General features: G+C 31.1%; 2 protein-coding genes across 4 annotated transcripts in view; one reads left to right on the top strand and one right to left on the bottom strand.

Moving 5' to 3' along the window:
- Positions 1–2629: 2629 nt before the first annotated feature.
- idi1 (isopentenyl-diphosphate delta isomerase 1) lies at positions 2630–9799 on the bottom strand. The gene is made up of 5 exons (XM_073830882.1): positions 9455–9799; positions 8075–8247; positions 7824–7916; positions 5123–5253; positions 2630–3365 (listed from the first exon to the last, which is right to left on the bottom strand). Exons 1-5 carry the CDS (start codon positions 9574–9576, stop codon positions 3048–3050), a joined length of 837 nt encoding a protein of 278 aa, XP_073686983.1. The 5' UTR covers positions 9577–9799; the 3' UTR covers positions 2630–3047.
- A 3317-nt stretch (positions 9800–13116) lies between these two features.
- wdr37 (WD repeat domain 37) overlaps positions 13117–17762 on the top strand; it is a 48927-nt gene continuing 44281 nt past the window's right edge. For 2 of the 3 annotated variants that reach the window (XM_073830459.1, XM_073830460.1), the window contains exon 1: positions 13117–13310. The gene's annotated coding sequence lies outside the window, so the exon portion shown is untranslated. The remainder of the gene's footprint in view (positions 13311–17762) is intronic. The other variant, XM_073830461.1, reaches the window with a different exon arrangement.

The raw sequence follows: 17762 nt of genomic DNA, 5'->3' as shown, positions 1-17762 counted from the left end.
TATCTATCTATAGATTTTGCTGCTGACTTTAAAGCAAACACTTGAAATTGTCAGTTCAAATTTTTAATTGTTATGCTGATACTATAATTTGCATAAAAAAAGTAAATTGCAAATTAAAACATTTTCACTCATGATCTCAGAACTCACTGTACATGTACAAAAAAACCAAAACAAAACAAAAAACCTTTTCAGGGTACAGGATGTTATTTGTGGTTGAGCACACTGGTTGGAACATCACACCTCCATGTAAAATACATGCGCTTCTGATGTGATTGCTGGTCTATAAAATCATCCATTTTTAATCCAGCAGGCCTCCTGGTGGTCTTTCTTAGAAAACTCCTCTTATATCCACCCTTCCCCCATGAACATCTCCGTGGAAAATCCATGTGCATAATGGAAGGGATTCTTTCCTCCTCAGCAGCTGTGATGTTTCCGTGCAGAGCTGATTGTCTTTAATGGTGTGCAACCAAAGCATTGTGGTTAAAACAAAGGAAAGCAAGTTGTTGGTGGCATTGATGTGCTTGATTATTATTTTTAAGTGTTTTAATGTTCTACTCCAGATTCAGATCAATCTTTAATGATGAGTGCTTCATGCTTTAAGTACATGGGTGAGGTGCAGTTATAAACTGCTTTGATGATTGACAGCTAAGATGGGCTTCTGTATGACAAACAAAGCTGCTGTTTTTCTTTACGGCCTTAATGCATACATCCACTACACATGAAGTGCAGCAACAGTGTGTATTGTTGAGTTGAATAGCTGCCGTTTTCATATAATCACCAATACAATTATACACTTAGAAATATAACCTGAGATGAAACTGGAATTCTTAGTTCTTATAATGTTCTTGTCTAATGTTAGTTTTGTACAATCTGTTCCCTTATTTGGTGAAGTTTACATGGCTTTTATTGGGGTTTAGTGCCATCTGCTGGATAAAGTCAAGTATGAAATTTAAAAATATGGATTGAAGTTGTTTGCTAGGACAAGAGTCAGTTACTATTGGATATATGACTTACTTGGACATACTGATTTAAGTTTGATTTGACCTAATATTACACTTTGGGATGTTACTTGTTGTATACTATTTGTGCCATCGACATTAGTGTGTTTTTACTTTCAGTAAATAATAAAATGGGCAGAAAAGAGAGTTCCTAGTCCAGAATATCACAGAAACCTACTTTGACAAAATTAAAACCCAGTGAATTTGGCAAAAGAACCACTTCTTTCAGAAAATCTGTTTAAAAAAAAAAAAAAAAATTATATATATGTATATTTAGCAAATAGATCAAAAGTGACAGTAAATAATTTATTTAAAAAAAATATATAAAATATATTTTTCCACAAAAAAATATATATTTTTTTACTCTTAAATGTAACACAATAAAATTTAATATGCTCCCTTATTCTTTTATATATTTTAATATGTACAAGTCTGAATAAGAATGTTGTTTACATTTTTACATGAATATTGTGTTATACTGAATGACAATGTAACATTATTTAAACCAAATTGTAACATTTTATTCTCCAAAAACTTATTTGAAACCTTAAAAGTAGACACATTTAATTTAACATTTGTAACATCACATAATGTAACATTTAATTTAATGTCTTTCACCCATATAGATATATATATATTTTTTTTTTTTGCAAATAAATGGTGTTCATTGGAACTTTCTATTAATCAATGAATCCTGAAAAAAATGTTTCACTGTTTCCACAAACATATAAAGTAGTATAACTGTTTTAAACATAATTGATAATTATCAGAAATGTTTCTTGAGCAGCAAATCAGCATATTAGAATGATTTCTGAAGGATCGTGTGACACTGAAGACTGGAATAATAATGCTGAAAACTCAGCTTTGCATCATAGGAATAAATTACATTTTAAAATAGCCTATATTCAAATAGAAAATGGCTATTTTAATTTGTAATAATATTTTACAATATTACCGTTTTTCCTGTATTTTGATCCAATCAGCAATAGTGAGCACAGTGAAGTTCTTTTACAACATTTAAAAATCTTACTGAGCCTAAACGTTGCAACATTAATATATATATTCAATTCATATTTTACTTATATGTGACCCTGGACCACAAAACCAGTCAAAAAAAAAAAAGGTTAAATTTTACAAAACTGAGATATATACATCATATGGAAGCTCAATAAATAAGCTTTCTATTGATGTATGGTTTGTTAGGATTGGACAATATTTGGCCGAGAAACATCTATTTGAAAATCTGAAATCTAAGGGTGCAAAAAAAATCAAAATACTGAGAAAATCACCTTTAAAGTTGTCCAAATTAAGTAGTAGCAATGCATATTACTAATCAAAAATTACATTTTGATAGGTTTACAGTAGGAATTTTACAAAAAATCTTCATGGAACATGATCTTTACTTAATTTCCTAATGATTTTTGACATAAAAGAAAAATCAATAATTTTAACCCATACCATGCATTTTTGGCTATTGCTACAAATATACCCCAGCGACTTAAGACTGGTTTTGTGGTCCAGGGTCACATATGCATTATATATTTTATAATGAAACATTATAAATGAGAAAAAAAAATATACGGTCAGGTTGTCATTTTCTAAAAATTATGAAATGAATGAGTTGAAATAAATTAGACTTTTAAAGAACACATTTTTTATTTTACTTCTCTTCATAATTTCTTTACAACGTTGTAACCCTCATAATGAGCCCTGATAGTTTTATCTACACAAAACAATCTTTCAAAAGCACAGTCTCTCAAATGAAACTAGGCACTTCACACAAACGGACAGTGTTCATTAGCAATACCTCCTTCAGTCCTCTGACAGAAAGACAGCAAATGCTCAGTATCCTTGTAGCCGTTCGAAAAGTGGATTATAGTTCTAATCTACTAATCAGAACTTTAATGCTAAATAAACCTACCTGCTTGTCCAAACATTTACAAACAAAGGCTGCCTAACAAGACAAGCCAGTTAGGGTCAAACCATTCAGTCTTTATATTAACCTTTTAAGTGTCCATTAGTAAATAACAAGTCCTTTACAGACATGGCTTACATGCGGTGGATCCTTTCATGGTCGATGAACTGTTTGAGGTTATGGAGGTTGTCCCACCACTTGAAGAGAAAGGTTTCTGCGATCAGGCTGAACCAGGGTGTGATCTCTAGCTCCTTCCTCTTGGATTTCTCCAGAAGCTCCTTCAGCTCCTCTTTGGACACGTAGCAGTGGCTCTGGATCTCGTTGGGGTCTGGATTCAGATCCACGTCTTTCTGCATGAAGAGGATGTAGTCGATCTCGTGCTCGCCCCAGATGCCGTCCGACTGGGCTTTGTAGTGGATGCGGGTCAGGTACGTCATTTCTTCTGGAGGCACCTGGAATAACAAGCAGGTTAGGAACTCATAAATAATGCTGAATACAGATTTACACATTTTCTGTACAGGGTTTCTGCAAGTTTTAAAAAAATGTAAATTTTAGACTTTTTAAACCTTTTCAAAACCAAGTTAAGAAAATGTAAAGGTACAGTTCACCCAAAAATTTAAATTCTGTCATTAATTATTGACCGTAATGTCGTTCTAAACTTGTAAGACCTTAATTCATCTTCGGAACACAAACTAAGATATTTTGGATGAAGATATTTTTGATCAAGATGTTATTTCTGAAAGCTTTCTGATACAGAGGAGTTATTTTTGTTTACTTTGTTGTGCACAAAAAGTATTCTTGTAGCTTCATAAAAATATGTTTGAACCACTGATGTCACATGGACTACTTTAATGATGTCCTTATTACCTTTTTTGGGCCTTGAATATGGTACTTGCACTGCTGTCTATGCGGGGTCAGAAAGCTCTCAGATTGAATCAAAAATATCTTAATTTGTGCTCCGAAGATCGAAGGTCTTACAGGTTTGAAACAACATGAGGCTGAGTAATTAATGACAGAATTTTTTATATTTTTTATTGGAACTATCCTTTTTAGGAATAAACTGAAGGGAATGCTATACATTCTCTCCATATGCAAGTTTTAAAAATACAACTTCCAACAGATCTTTATTACGTTTTAATTTATTTTTCATAAAATACCTCATATCATTTTTACTATACGTCTGATCACATTGCAAAAACTAATGTTCGTCTAGTATTTTCGTCTGGCAAATGTCTAAAGATTCTTGAATTAAAATACATTTACCTGAAAAGCAAAACAACATTAGATAAGAAGTCTTGTTTTCTAAGAAATCAATCAAAATGAAGCGAGTTTAGGATTAAAAAAGAAAAAAATATTTTCCAGGAGGGTTGGAAATATCAACTTATTTCAAGCGGAAAAAGAGTTTTCAGTCCTTATTGGCAGATATTTGTTTGTTAAACAAACTCAGATTCTCAGATTTCAGTTTCTCAGTTTTTACATTTTGCATCTCAAGTAAATGTATCTTCTTCATCTAGAGATGTTTTGATATTTGTATTGGAAAACTGAAAATACCGAGAAAGATATATTTTTTAGCAATGCATGCAAGATTTAATGCCATGAGTTTATGAATTTAAGAATTTTAAGGCCTTAATTTGTGGAAGGGGGAATTACATTTTTTTAAGAGCCACAGAAACCCTGTGGAACATAGAAATAACTTTTACTATGCTTCTGATCACACTGCAAAAAAAAAAAAAAAAACAACGTTCTTCCTCAGTATTTTTGTCGTTTTCCAGTACAAATGTCTAAAGATTCTTAAATCAAGGCACATTTACTTGAGAAGCAAACTGACATAAAATAAGAAATCTTGTTTTCTGATCAACTGATCAAAATTAAGTGTTTATGATGGAAAACAAGACAGACATGCTGAGGAAGATATCATTTTTTCAGCAATGCATGCAAGATTTAATGAAGGCCTGGTTTCACAAACAGGGCTTAGACTAAGCCAGGATTAGGTTATAGTTCAATTAGAACATTTGCCTCCGAAAAAAGACATGTCAGTGCAAGTTTCTTTCAGTTAAAACGTCTCAGTCATGCATTTTATTCCGGGAATAGACTCGAGCCTTGTTTGTATGACTTTCTGCTCTGATTTAGGACCTTTTTAGGTCTTAATTTGTGAAAAAAGGTGAATGAACACTTTGTAAGACCCGCAGAAGTCGTGTTGTATCAGTACCTGTTCGGTGGGAATGCCGAGCTCAGCTTGTAGGCGTCTCTGCGCGGCGCGTCGGACCCCGATGGCGTCCTGCTCCTCCAGTTCACTGGCAGTGTGGAGAGGGTGACTACAGCAAGTGTTGGTAAAACAGCCTAGAAAAGCATATCAAACAAACTAAACTTTATTTCAGCTTATGGTAACATTTTAAAAAGGATAACTAGAGCAATCCTGGTTAGACCTAAACTGCATTTCGTTGCCTTGTACTTGTACATGTGTAATGACAATAAAGTTTAATCTAATCTAATCTAAAATCTAATCTAAAATATTACCTGTTGGACAAATTGGTTATTGTAATAATAATTGTTTAAGGGTCAAAGACGTTAAGATGTCCCCGTCAAGAGAAATCGAAAGTGAAAGCAGTGTTGTTTTCGTCAACGATGACGATGACGAAATAATTTCGTTGACGGCACTTTTTTTCATGACGATAACGAGACGATGACGAGATAAAAATGGCTCGTTGGTGACTAAACCATGACGAGACGTGTGTGAGTTTTCGTTGACGAGACGAGAATAGACGAAAATGTTAGTGGGTGGTCCGTCAGACGTTTAAAATGCATGACATTTCTGCTTATTGTGCATGCAAATTAAAACTTAAGTATATGACGCTATGGCAAGCCGCTTTAGCATTAAATACTCTTTGCTATACTAGTATGGCAAGCCATTTTAGCATTCCATCCTTTTTTGTCTTTTATGTTCTAAAACATTCCTTCATTATTGTAATTATTGGTGAAAATAGTCGATCCGGAAGCTCACATTGTGTTGAACTATAGATCTGCTATTTTCACAACTTATAAGTGACACTACCCAACAGCAAAATACTTACTGACCTACATTAATTTGTTAAAAGACTACTTTTTCCCCTTTTTTGACTAAAACTAGACTAAAACCTTTTTGACTTTTCGTCGACTAAAATTGGACTAAAACTATCACATATAGAAGTGACTAAAATTTGACTAAAACTAAGAAGCATTTTAGTCCAAAAGACTAAGACTAAATCTAAGATGGTTGTCAAAAACAACACTGAGTGAAAGTGATTTAATGTCAATGCCCATTAAATTTAAGTAAAGTTGCAGAATGAAATGACAAAATTTGGTTGAAATAATGTTACACTGTCATTCAGTGTAATACAACATTTAAGTACAAATTCAAACAACATTTAAAATATATAAATGAATAAGGGAGCATATAAAATTTTATTGTGTTTTAAATGAGTAAAAAAAATCTTACTGACAAATGGGCAAAGCTAAAAAACGTAGAATTACAACTAATTAGTATTTGGGGTGAAATTAATTCATCTTTTAATACGTAATAAATCGATTTTTGTTGTAAATATGCCTGACAAGATTGATACAATTAACGCCATTTTAGTTGGTGTTTTCTGTAAATTATGGAAAAATGTATGATATTTATTTTTTGCTCAAAAAAACAAAAACAAAAATGCAATAAAATTTAACAGAAAACTTTTTAAGAAAAACATAAATTTAAAGTAGAATTACACTTGTTTTTATGCTTAAACCCTTATGTCTTTGACCCTTATACATTTAAAAATGTTTTTATCTTACTGCAAACAAAAGCAATAAACCTTATTATGTCATTTTTGTGTTGTCACATTGCAAACCAACAGTTTAATAGGCTAGAGAGTGAGCACTTAGGGCCAGATTACCAAACAGGGCAATTTAGCATGAGACCGCAGTGCCATAAAAGTACAGATGGGAGCGGAAACTCCTACAAATGTACATGCAGTAAGGTCAGCCACATAAATAGCTGTAGCCACGTCTTTTTGTCACTAGGTTTTACTGTGTGTCTTCAGTAAGTTTTTTAGACAGTAGTTTTTTTAATGTCAAAAGAGACTTTTAATGGGCTTAGTGTCTTCCTTACCAATTGTGTTACTATTTGCTATGTAATTACACATTAATAAAAAAAAAAACTTACAAACTAGTATTTGATTCTGTGAAGAATTAGGAAATAAGTAAAATACAAGGGTAAAAGCACCCAGTGTTGTTAATGCTAACTAAAACTAGAACTATAAACTCTGTTTTGGTAATTGAAATAAATCATAGATAAAAGAAAACATAAATATTAGATGAAATAAAAAGTTGGAAATGTTGCTTTGGCAAATAAAACAAAAATGACTAAAACTAAAATGGAACTAAATTTAGAAATACTGACCAAAGAACATACTAAGACTTACTAATATTGAAAATATAACAGCTACAGTTGAGCTTCAAAAGTTTACATCCCCCTTTTAGAATCTGCAAAATGTTAATTATTTTACCAAAATAAGAGGGATCATACAAAATGCATGTAATTGTTTATTTAGTACTGACATGAATAAGATATTTCACTTAAAAGATTTTACATATAGTCCACAAGAGAAAACAATAGTTGAATTTGAGTCACTGTATAGTGTATAAAATCTAAAAACTATTATTTTCTCTTGTGGACTATATGTAAACATCTTTAATGTGAAATATCTTATTCTGGTAAGTACTAAATAAACAATAACATGCATTTTGTATGATTAGTAAAATAATTAACATTTTGCAGATTCTGAAAGGGGACGTAAACTTTTGACCTCAACTGTAATTCTAATAGATAATTCAAAACAGGAGTAAGTAGTTTAATAATATATAAATAATTTTCAAATAACACTGATACATACCTGGAAAAGTGATTTTGGCATCGGATCTCTGCTGAAGGAGCAGCTTTTCCTCGCTGTTGAACAGGAAAACACTGAATGCTCGATGCAATAATCCTGTCAGTGAGGAAGCAAGCAAAGTGTTTATTTTAAGCCTTTATACATTGAGTAAATAAATAAATAGCAGTAAAGTTTGTGAACTTTTTAATGCCAGTTTACATATATATATATAATAAATCAACAGTAAAATATCATCTACATAGAACATAGATTACCTTTCTCAATATTTGAGTTGAGATGGCAGTTTTTCTTGCTGTCAGCTCCAATCTTTTTGTCATTGTCGTCGATGAGGATGCACATCTCTGCAAGCAGCTGCACCTGCTTCTCATCCAGATTATCCATGTTAATCTCCGGCATCCTTACAGGTGAACTGAGCCGTCTGACCAGACTGCAAACACATTCACATTCACATTCCAAGTAAAACATGCTTCATATTAATCATTTTAGTTATGCATTTATTAATTATTGTTAGACAACTGCTAGAAAACAATCTAAAAACATGTATATAATTAGCAAGTCATTATGGTAAACTGATAACAACATTTAGAACATACTAATAAATATACTTTCATTTCATAACTATATAATATTATTAACAACCTAAAATCTAGGCGAGACACTGCAGGTGAATAGGGTAAAAAAAAAAAAATAATAGTTATCATCTTACTTACCCAGTTGATTGATCACATTGATAATTGCAAACTTTTTTTTGCATTACAAGTTTTCTAAAATGTTAGGTTTAAATATGCAAATGAGCCATTATTTATTGAAATATGCACTCATTTGCATACATTTCTAGTTCAAAAATCTAAACACTGGATAGAGTCTGTTTCAAAATTCTTGTTAATTTTTTTTGACATATTAGAGTTTGGGTATCTCATTTCATCACGCCATAATTCAGAAAAAAACACTAAACAGGAAACACTATATATATTTATTATTATTTTTATTTTTTTTTTGGGGGGGGGGGGGGGGGGGAATAAAATGTTGTATAAAATCAAGCAAATCATATATGAACAAATCCCTCTGTAAAAACCTCCAGGATACAGACAGGAATAAAAATGTAAAGTTTGGTGTGTGCAAGTGCTTCTGAAGTGGAGATTTATGGCTCAGTCCAGGAGAAAAAAACGAATTTTGAAAATATGTACTGTAATAGAAATCTATTGACACAAATAGATAGAAATAGAAAGTGTCACAACAGAAACACTTAACAGTGATTTTTGAATGTTTTCTTTCCACTAGTTTGAAAAAACACTTTATGAAAAACAAAAAAGCCAAAAATCTCAAACTTGACAGGTAACGTTAGATAAACAACACTCAAACACATTTACAGTTACAAAGTTTAATATTTTTACTAGCCAAATAGCATAGACGTATTAATAACTAAAAATATTATGTAAAGAACGTAAACATAACTAATAATAAATTACACTTAAACAATACAATAATAACTGCAAAGAAACTGTACAAAAGGCTACAAATATCAATTTAGCATAGCGCTAAATTCTAAGGACACAACAATTAAGCCCTGTAAAACCAGCAGCAGCACATAAAGTGTACTGTATAAATGTTAGGAAATGATTTGCTGCACTCACCTGTGAAGCTGTGTGTGCTGTTGAACAGGTAAATGAAGAGTTTGAGCTCCAGCAGCGGGTTTATTTACTCTGACGAGCAGCGCAGCCGCTGATCTGCGCACCGCCCATAACAACCGCACCATGAGCGCACACCGCACTGACCAATCACAGTCCAGCGCTCTACAAACACGCCATCACACCACACGCGACTGTACTTCTGCTCTACGACTCAACGATAAAGCAGAGCTTCACACACTCACACTGCTAAAGTGCTAATGCTCCAGATGTCTTAATAACGCGAGAATCACACTTAAAGCACAAGAACAGGACTAAAGGAACTGATCACGGCTCAACTCTGACGACCACGCCGTCTCCCCGCCCACAAATGACAGTTCATGTCAAAGATTTTGATTGGTTGTTGGGGTTAAAGCCGTCTTCCGATTGGTGAATGTATATCAAGGTTGTCTTCCGGGTGTGGTTGACAGGAAAAGCCGATGAAATCCAGTAAAACTTTTAACTGTTAGACTGGAAATATCAATAAATTTTAAGACAATTAAAATAATATAATAACATAATATAAATGCATTATATAAAATATATGTATTATATAAAATTATATAATAATAATAATAATACAATTATTACTCATAATATAAATAATGTCTTTTTTTTCAAAATAATAGTTGTAATCAACAAGCAATTTATTTCACTTATAACCTATAGAATAAAAAGGCTAATAATAAATAATATTTTTCACATTAAATGTTTGGAACATAATATTAACAGTAATTTAACGTTTACCAATTATACTGGCAATATCAACACAGAGACACAATTAAAAACAAATAAAAATATTTTTTATTAGCATTAATTTATTATTATGATTATTCAAAATAATATATTTCAAAATACAGTTGTAATCAACAAACAATTTACTTAATTTCAATATTTTTTTTTTTGAAAACCTATAGAATAAAAAGGCTGTATTTTTCATATTAAATGTGAAACATGATATTATTAACTACAGTAATTTAATGTTTACCAATTATACTGGCAATATCAACACAGAGACACAATTTAAATTAATAAATACATAAATGAATGCTATTATTACTAATTCATTATTATTATTATTATTACTTAAAATATTTCTCAAGATACAGGTGTAATTTATTTAATTTATCATAATTTAAAAAACCTAAAGAATAAAAAGGCTAATAATAAGGCTCTATTTTTCACATTAAATGTTTTGAACATAATATTAAATACAGTAATTTAACGATTATCAATTATACTGGCAATATCAACACAGATACATAATTAAAAATAAATAAATATTATTATTATTATTATTATTAATTTATTATTATTATTATTACTACTCAAAATAATATTTTTCAAAATACAATTGTAATCAACAAGCTATTTATTAATTTAACATTATTTAAAAACCTATAGAATAAAAAGGCTGATAATAAGGCTGTATCTTTCACATTAAATGTTTTGAACATAATATTAAATACAGTAATTTAACGTTTACCATTTATACTGGCAATATCAACAGAGAGACACAATTAAAAATAAATAAATAAATAAATAAATATTTTAATTAGTATTAATTCATTATTATTATTATTACTACTCAAAATACAATTGTAATCAACAAGCAATTTATTAATTTCAACATTATTTAAAAAAACCTATATAATAAAAAGGCTAATAATAAGGGTTTATTTTTACATTAATATTTTACATAATATTAAATACAGTAACTTAACATTTACCATTTATACTGGCAATATCAACACAGAGACACAATTTAAATAAATAAATAAAATAAATAAATAAATAAATAAATAAATAAATAAATAAATAAATAAATAAATGTTATTACTAATTCATTATTATTATTACTTAAAATATTTTTCAAAATACAGGTGTAATCAACAAGCAATTTATTTCATGTCAACACTATTTCAAAAACCTATAGAATAAAAAGGCTAACAGTAAGGCTGTATTTTTCACATTAAATGTTTGGAACATAATATTAAATACAGTAATTTAATGTTTATCAATTATACTGGAAATATCAACACAGAGACACAATTAAAAATATATATTTTTATTATTAATTTATTATTATTTTTACACAAAATAAGCAATTTACTTCATTTCAATATTATTTTAAAAACCTATAGAATAAAAAGTCCAACATAATAGAACATAATATTAATACAGTAATTTAATGTTTACCAATTATTCTGGCAATATCAACACAGAAATAAATGCTATTATTACGAATTCATTATTATTAGAATTATTACTTAAAATATTTTTCAAAATACAGGTGTAATCAACAAGCAATGTTAAATACAGTAATTTAACGTTTATCAATTATACTGGCAATATCAACACAGAGACACAATTAAAAATAAATAAATAATAATAATGATGATGATGATGATCATAATGATGATATTTAAATATATTTTAAATATTAGCAGTTATCAGTAAGTAATTTAATGCCAATACTATTATAAAAAAATAAACAAATAAATTATATTTTTATCTAACATCTCAGTAAATCCTTAATAAATGAGTTCTGAATCATGTAATCGAATAATGCATTTAGTTGGCTATTTAATAATAAAGATTATTTGTATTAATACACATAGCTTCCATATGTAGGTCAACATATTTTTTTCACGCAGTTCTTTAATCATTAAAAAAAGTTGTCTATCGTGACATAACGGCAATATAAAATGTCACGATATTGGCTGTGTCTAAATTCAGGGTCTACATCCTTCGGAGGACTCATTTGAAGGATGTTACGTCACAGCGCCGCGACGAAGGCTGTCCAAATTTGTAGGATCCTTCAAATGCGGCCCACAAATACGTCCTCCTTTTCCCCGAATTGGAAGGATGGGTCTGGTGGATCCTTTCCCGTCCTACCTATCCCATAATTCCTTTCGGCAGAGCGCTTCCAGAATTTTCAAATAATGGTGGACGAAGCGAGCGGCAGTAATGCCTAAGTTTAAAAAAAACTGGCGTTTCAAAAAATATTTTTTTACAGCGGTTGTCTAGTTAGGCCTTTGGTTTTAGTGTCAAGCTTATTTTATTTTTTTTTTTACATTTGTATGTTTATATGTTTAAAAACATCACTTTGGTAAACTAGCTTCTTTCTTACTGCCTGTGTGAATATCCCCTTACACACAGTTAATTTCTTGTTAGTGATTGAAGCTGTTTTTAACGCTTTTAGGGACGAAAGAGCAGTTATTTTGTTTTGTGCAGTACAGATAACCTTCTTGCTTAGCGCTGTCACGGTTGCTAGGCGACCGGATATGAGCAACGGGTAGGGGAGGGAACTGAAAGAAGGGTAGGCTGTCCAAATTCACAGACACCTACTTCCAGGTTTTGCGGTCTTCGGAGGACCCCTCCTCCTTCAACCTGGTAGGAAGGATCCTAAAGAGGATGCAGACCCTGAATTTGGACACAGCCATAGTCTTTTATTTACAATTGAATATTTATATATATTTTTTTACAAATTGCATATGTGTGTTTGTTGAGAAAAATAGATACAGTGGAGAATAAAATTATTATAATATAATATTATGTTGAGACTCTTAAGCTTAAGACTTTAATTTTGAAGTTGCACATCCGGCCGGAGGCCCGTCAGATCTGTTGCCATTTCCTCTTGCTTCACTATCGGCTGACAGTCGGGTTTGATAAAAAAACATCTAAGTGTGAAATCCCGGTGAATTTGTTGATAAAATCACTAGTGTGTGTTCGTGTGGATCATGCTGGAGGACTCAAACACACACCACCCCATTATCAGCGACTGACAAACGCGTTCAGATCATCTGAAGCGGTCATAAATGTGAGTATTATTGAAAGCAGAGGCGCCAGTGTTTGTCATAATGGAGGATTAGCTGATAATCAGGCGAAATACACTTTATCATCATACAGCTGCTGTCAGACACACATGACGACACTGGGCTCCTGACTGATAACAGACAGCTTGTTTTACTGTGTTAGTGGGGTTTTAACCGAGCAGGCCAGCTGACCTTGCATCAAACTGCTGAGTGTGTGTTTGTGTGTTTATGAACAGATCATTTCGCTGGATTCTGGAACTGTATGATATATCAGGCTATGTGTGTAACGTTAAGTGTTTGTGTGTGTTGTGTGTGATCCAGGTGTTTTATACGGTGTGAGACAAGCATAATAAAACCTGACGTTTTTGACGTTGAGGCAGTCATAGACATCCATATGTTTTCATAAGTGGTCTGGAGGAAGTTGTACATTGTAAACACTTTGAAACGTATTAAGAAACATCATGGTACTGCCATATTGCCATTTTCGGACAATATACCATGACATTACCATGGTGTTTACATGGTACAACAACTGTCTGTGTTTGTGTGTGTGTGTGTGTGTGTGTGTGTGTGTGTGTGTGTGTGTGTGTGTATAAAAGCTATTCTACAGAATTGGTTCAAAGTCAGAGTTGGAAACGTCTTAAAAAAAATGTGTCTTTTCCACAAATTGTGTATGTATGCAAATTGTATAATAGCCAAGGTAAACATTTCTAGTATGTGTATTGTGTATTTTCAGAGAGTTTTGGAATATTTCCCAAATGTTAGTAAAAGGCAAAAAGTGGATCATATTGATTTCAAACTTAAGGTGAGACACTGTAGGTGAATAGGGTAAAAAAAACCAAAAAACTAATAGCTATCGCCTTACATAGCCAGGTTATTGATTACATTGATAATTGCAAACATTTTTTTGTATCACAAGTTTTCTAAAATGTTGTTTACACATGCAAATTAGCTATTATTTAATGAAATATGCGCTATTTTCATACATTTCTAATACAAAAATCTAAACACCGGTTTCAAAATTCTTTTTTTGACATTTTAGAGTCAAAAGTTTTCACAGAGGGGATTTTGATCTCATTTCGTCACACTATTCAGAAAAAACGTACAACGGATAAGAAACACTATATTATTTTACCATTTCTTGGGGAATAAAATGTTAAAATCAAGCAAATCATATGTGACGCTGGACCACAAAACCAGTCATAAGGTTAAATTTGACAAAACTGAGATTTATACATCATATGAAAGCTCAATAAATGAGCTTTCCATTGATGTATGGTTTGTTAGGATAGGACAATATTTGGCTGAGATACATCTATTTGAAATCAGAAATCTGAGGATGCAAAAAAAAAAAAAAACTGAGAAAATCACCTTTAAAGTTGTCCAAATTAGGTTCTTAACAATGCATATTACAAATCAAAAATTACATTTTGATATGTTTACAGTAGGAATTTTACAAAAAATCTTCATGGAACATGAACTTTACTTAATTTCTTAATGATTTTTGGCATAAAAGAAAAATCAAAAATTTTGACCCATACAATGTATTTTTGGCTATTGCTACAAATATACCCCAGCGACTTAAGACTGGTTTTGTGGTCCAGGGTCACATATATGAACAAATTCCACTGTAAAAGCCTTCAGGATATAGACAGGAATAAAAATGTAAAGTTTTATGGCTCAGTGTAGAAGAAAAAAACACATTTTGAGAAAACGACCTTTAAAAATACGCACTGTAATTGAAATCTATTGACACAAACAGATAAAGTGCTATAAAAGAAATACTTAACAGTGTTTTTGGATGTTTTCTTTCCACTAGTCTGAAAAAACACTATAAATAGCTCAAAATCTCAAACTTGATAGATGCATGAAAAAAAAAAAACAGTGTTTTGTTAAGGCTTTATTAGTTTGAATATACATTGAAACAAACGCTAGCATAGCATCTTATTTGATAATTCATAATTTTGACAAAACATCCCATGTTTTGGTCATTACTGTAATGTTTTGGTAGTGACCACATCACATTACAGAATTTTAACCCACATACTAAAACATTCTAAAATACAAAACAGTTTGCATAACTGTGCTAAAATGTAGTTTATTTCCGCCAGATAAGGGATTGCGTCTTTCCTTTTGTCCTTACCGAAACCATGATGACATGTTTTGGCCGTGACTCTTATGGTAGTCACAATTTTATGGGATAACACCCCAAAAAAAACAACTACCGGTAGTAACAATTTTAGATACTTTTGAACCTAGCTCAAAGATACTAATAAGTACATGCTTAGCTAGCACAGTTCTGAACAGTGGTACACATATAAAAACTAAATGTAAATGCAAATGTTTAATTTAGTGCTGTCAAACAATTGCATCCAAAATTATGTTTTTGTTTACATAATATATATGTGTGTACTGTGTATATTTATTATGTGTATATAAATACACACATGCATGTATATATATTTAAGAAAAATATATTATGTTTATATATTTAAATATTTATTTGTCAATTATATGGATACAAATATATACTGTATGTGTGAGTATTTATATATGCATAATAAATATACACAGCATACGCACATATTACGTATGCGATTGTTTGTTTGACAACACTAGTTTAATTATTGGAAAATGGTGTTCGGTAGTGATATTATTTATACTTTTGAACACATTTACCTCAAAATGCTGGGGCCTGTCTACTCATCATGTAGCTATGAGAGAAAGTGAAAAATATTTCCTGATCATAAACTTAGTGGATGTAAAATCAGTCTCAGCCAATGGACTAAAACATACACTGTTTCAGTAGTGACATTAAAATGCGGGAAACATTTTTATTCATAATTCATAATTTACAAAGAAAATCTAAAATAAACTTCTTTTTTAACTTCACTTTAAAAAAAAAATAAAAAAGCAACAATGGAATAAAATCCAAAAATTATTTCAATATCATTTTCATAAGTTGAAATTTAGGGGTTAGGGTTCAGGACGGCCACCTTTCCAAATTGCAAGTACCCACTAAATGATGATTTTACATAAATGTTTACTGGTATTTCAAACATTATTGTGGGGTTCAATAGCTAATAGTAGGATCTTAGTAAACATCTAAGATTTGAATACTTATGTGTTTTTTGGTTGTGGGACAGCAGTTTGGACTAATTCTGTAGAATGACCCATATATTTCCAGGTTCAGTAGTCAAAGTGGACAAGATTTGTGGTGTAATGTGATTAAAAGTTTTTTTTTTTTGATGTTAATGTATTTTCTTAAAAAACAAACTTAAATCTGGGTTACTGCAATTTGTAAAATTACTCACTGCAGCCACAAGACTGTGTTAACATGATTTTAATGTCCAAAAAATTCTAATCTTTTCAATATGTAATTAATTACCTTGTCACCAACAACGCCATAAACCCTAAAACCCTTAAATGTCTGTCAAATAATGATTTTGAAAACGTTACAGCTCCCAGAATAATTAATCTAAGTGCTTTTATAAAATTAGAAACTTCAGCTTTAAAAATTCTTCAAAAAATGGCCCCTTTCAGTTCCAGGCTGTTTAATTTTTCTATTTTTGTAAGAAATGAGGAACAAATGTATTCTTGTGGTAATCCACAGTTTATTGACAAATATTTTTCATCAGTGTACCATGGTACCAGTTTAAAGATGTTTCTTTAAAATATACATTTCTTTATGATTGTGTTTTATTTTGTCAACTTTAAATCAAAATGTATGTTTACTGGTCTTACTGTGAACTAGTTATTAATGAATATTATTCTAGAACCTAAAATAGCAAAAACAGAGTGGAAGCTGGAATTGAGTGGAATCCAATGGGGAAAATTTGCAACATTGCAGAAGCAATGTTTATGCACTTTGCTATGCCTTTTTGTAGAATAAATACTATGACTAGTAGTGAAGTAATCTGTCCCAACTTTAGTTACATAGTGGTGTGGGAAGGTCTTTAAAAATCAGAGTACAAATGTCAAAATAACCTTAAATAATTCATATACTACATGGCTGAGTACACAGTTCATACAGTTGAAGTCAAAACTGTACACCCCCCTTTCATAATCTGCAAAATGTTATTTTACCAAAATAAGAGGGATCATACAAAATACATGTTATTGTATGTTTTTTTGGTACTGACCTGAATAAGATATTTTAAATTAAAGGGATAGTTCACCCAAAAATGAAAATTTGATGTTTATCTGCTTACCCCTAATGCATCCAAGATGTAGGTGACTTAGTTTCCTCAGAAAAACACAAACGAAGATTTTTAATGAAAACCGGTGCTGTCTGCCAGCCTTATCATGGTTGTGGATGGGCACCAGACCTTTAAAAGTAAACAAAAACATGCACAGACAAATCCAAATTACACCCTGCGGCTCGTGAAGATACATTGATGTCCTAAGACACGAAACGATCGGTTTTTGTGAGAAACTGAACAGTATTTATATCATTT

Source organism: Garra rufa, chromosome 24 (genome assembly GCF_049309525.1).
Source record: "Garra rufa chromosome 24, GarRuf1.0, whole genome shotgun sequence".
NCBI classification, from domain to species: Eukaryota; Metazoa; Chordata; class Actinopteri; order Cypriniformes; family Cyprinidae; genus Garra; species Garra rufa.
The sequence above is the reverse complement of the archived record's forward strand: the minus strand, read 5'-3'. Positions and strand labels throughout refer to the sequence as shown.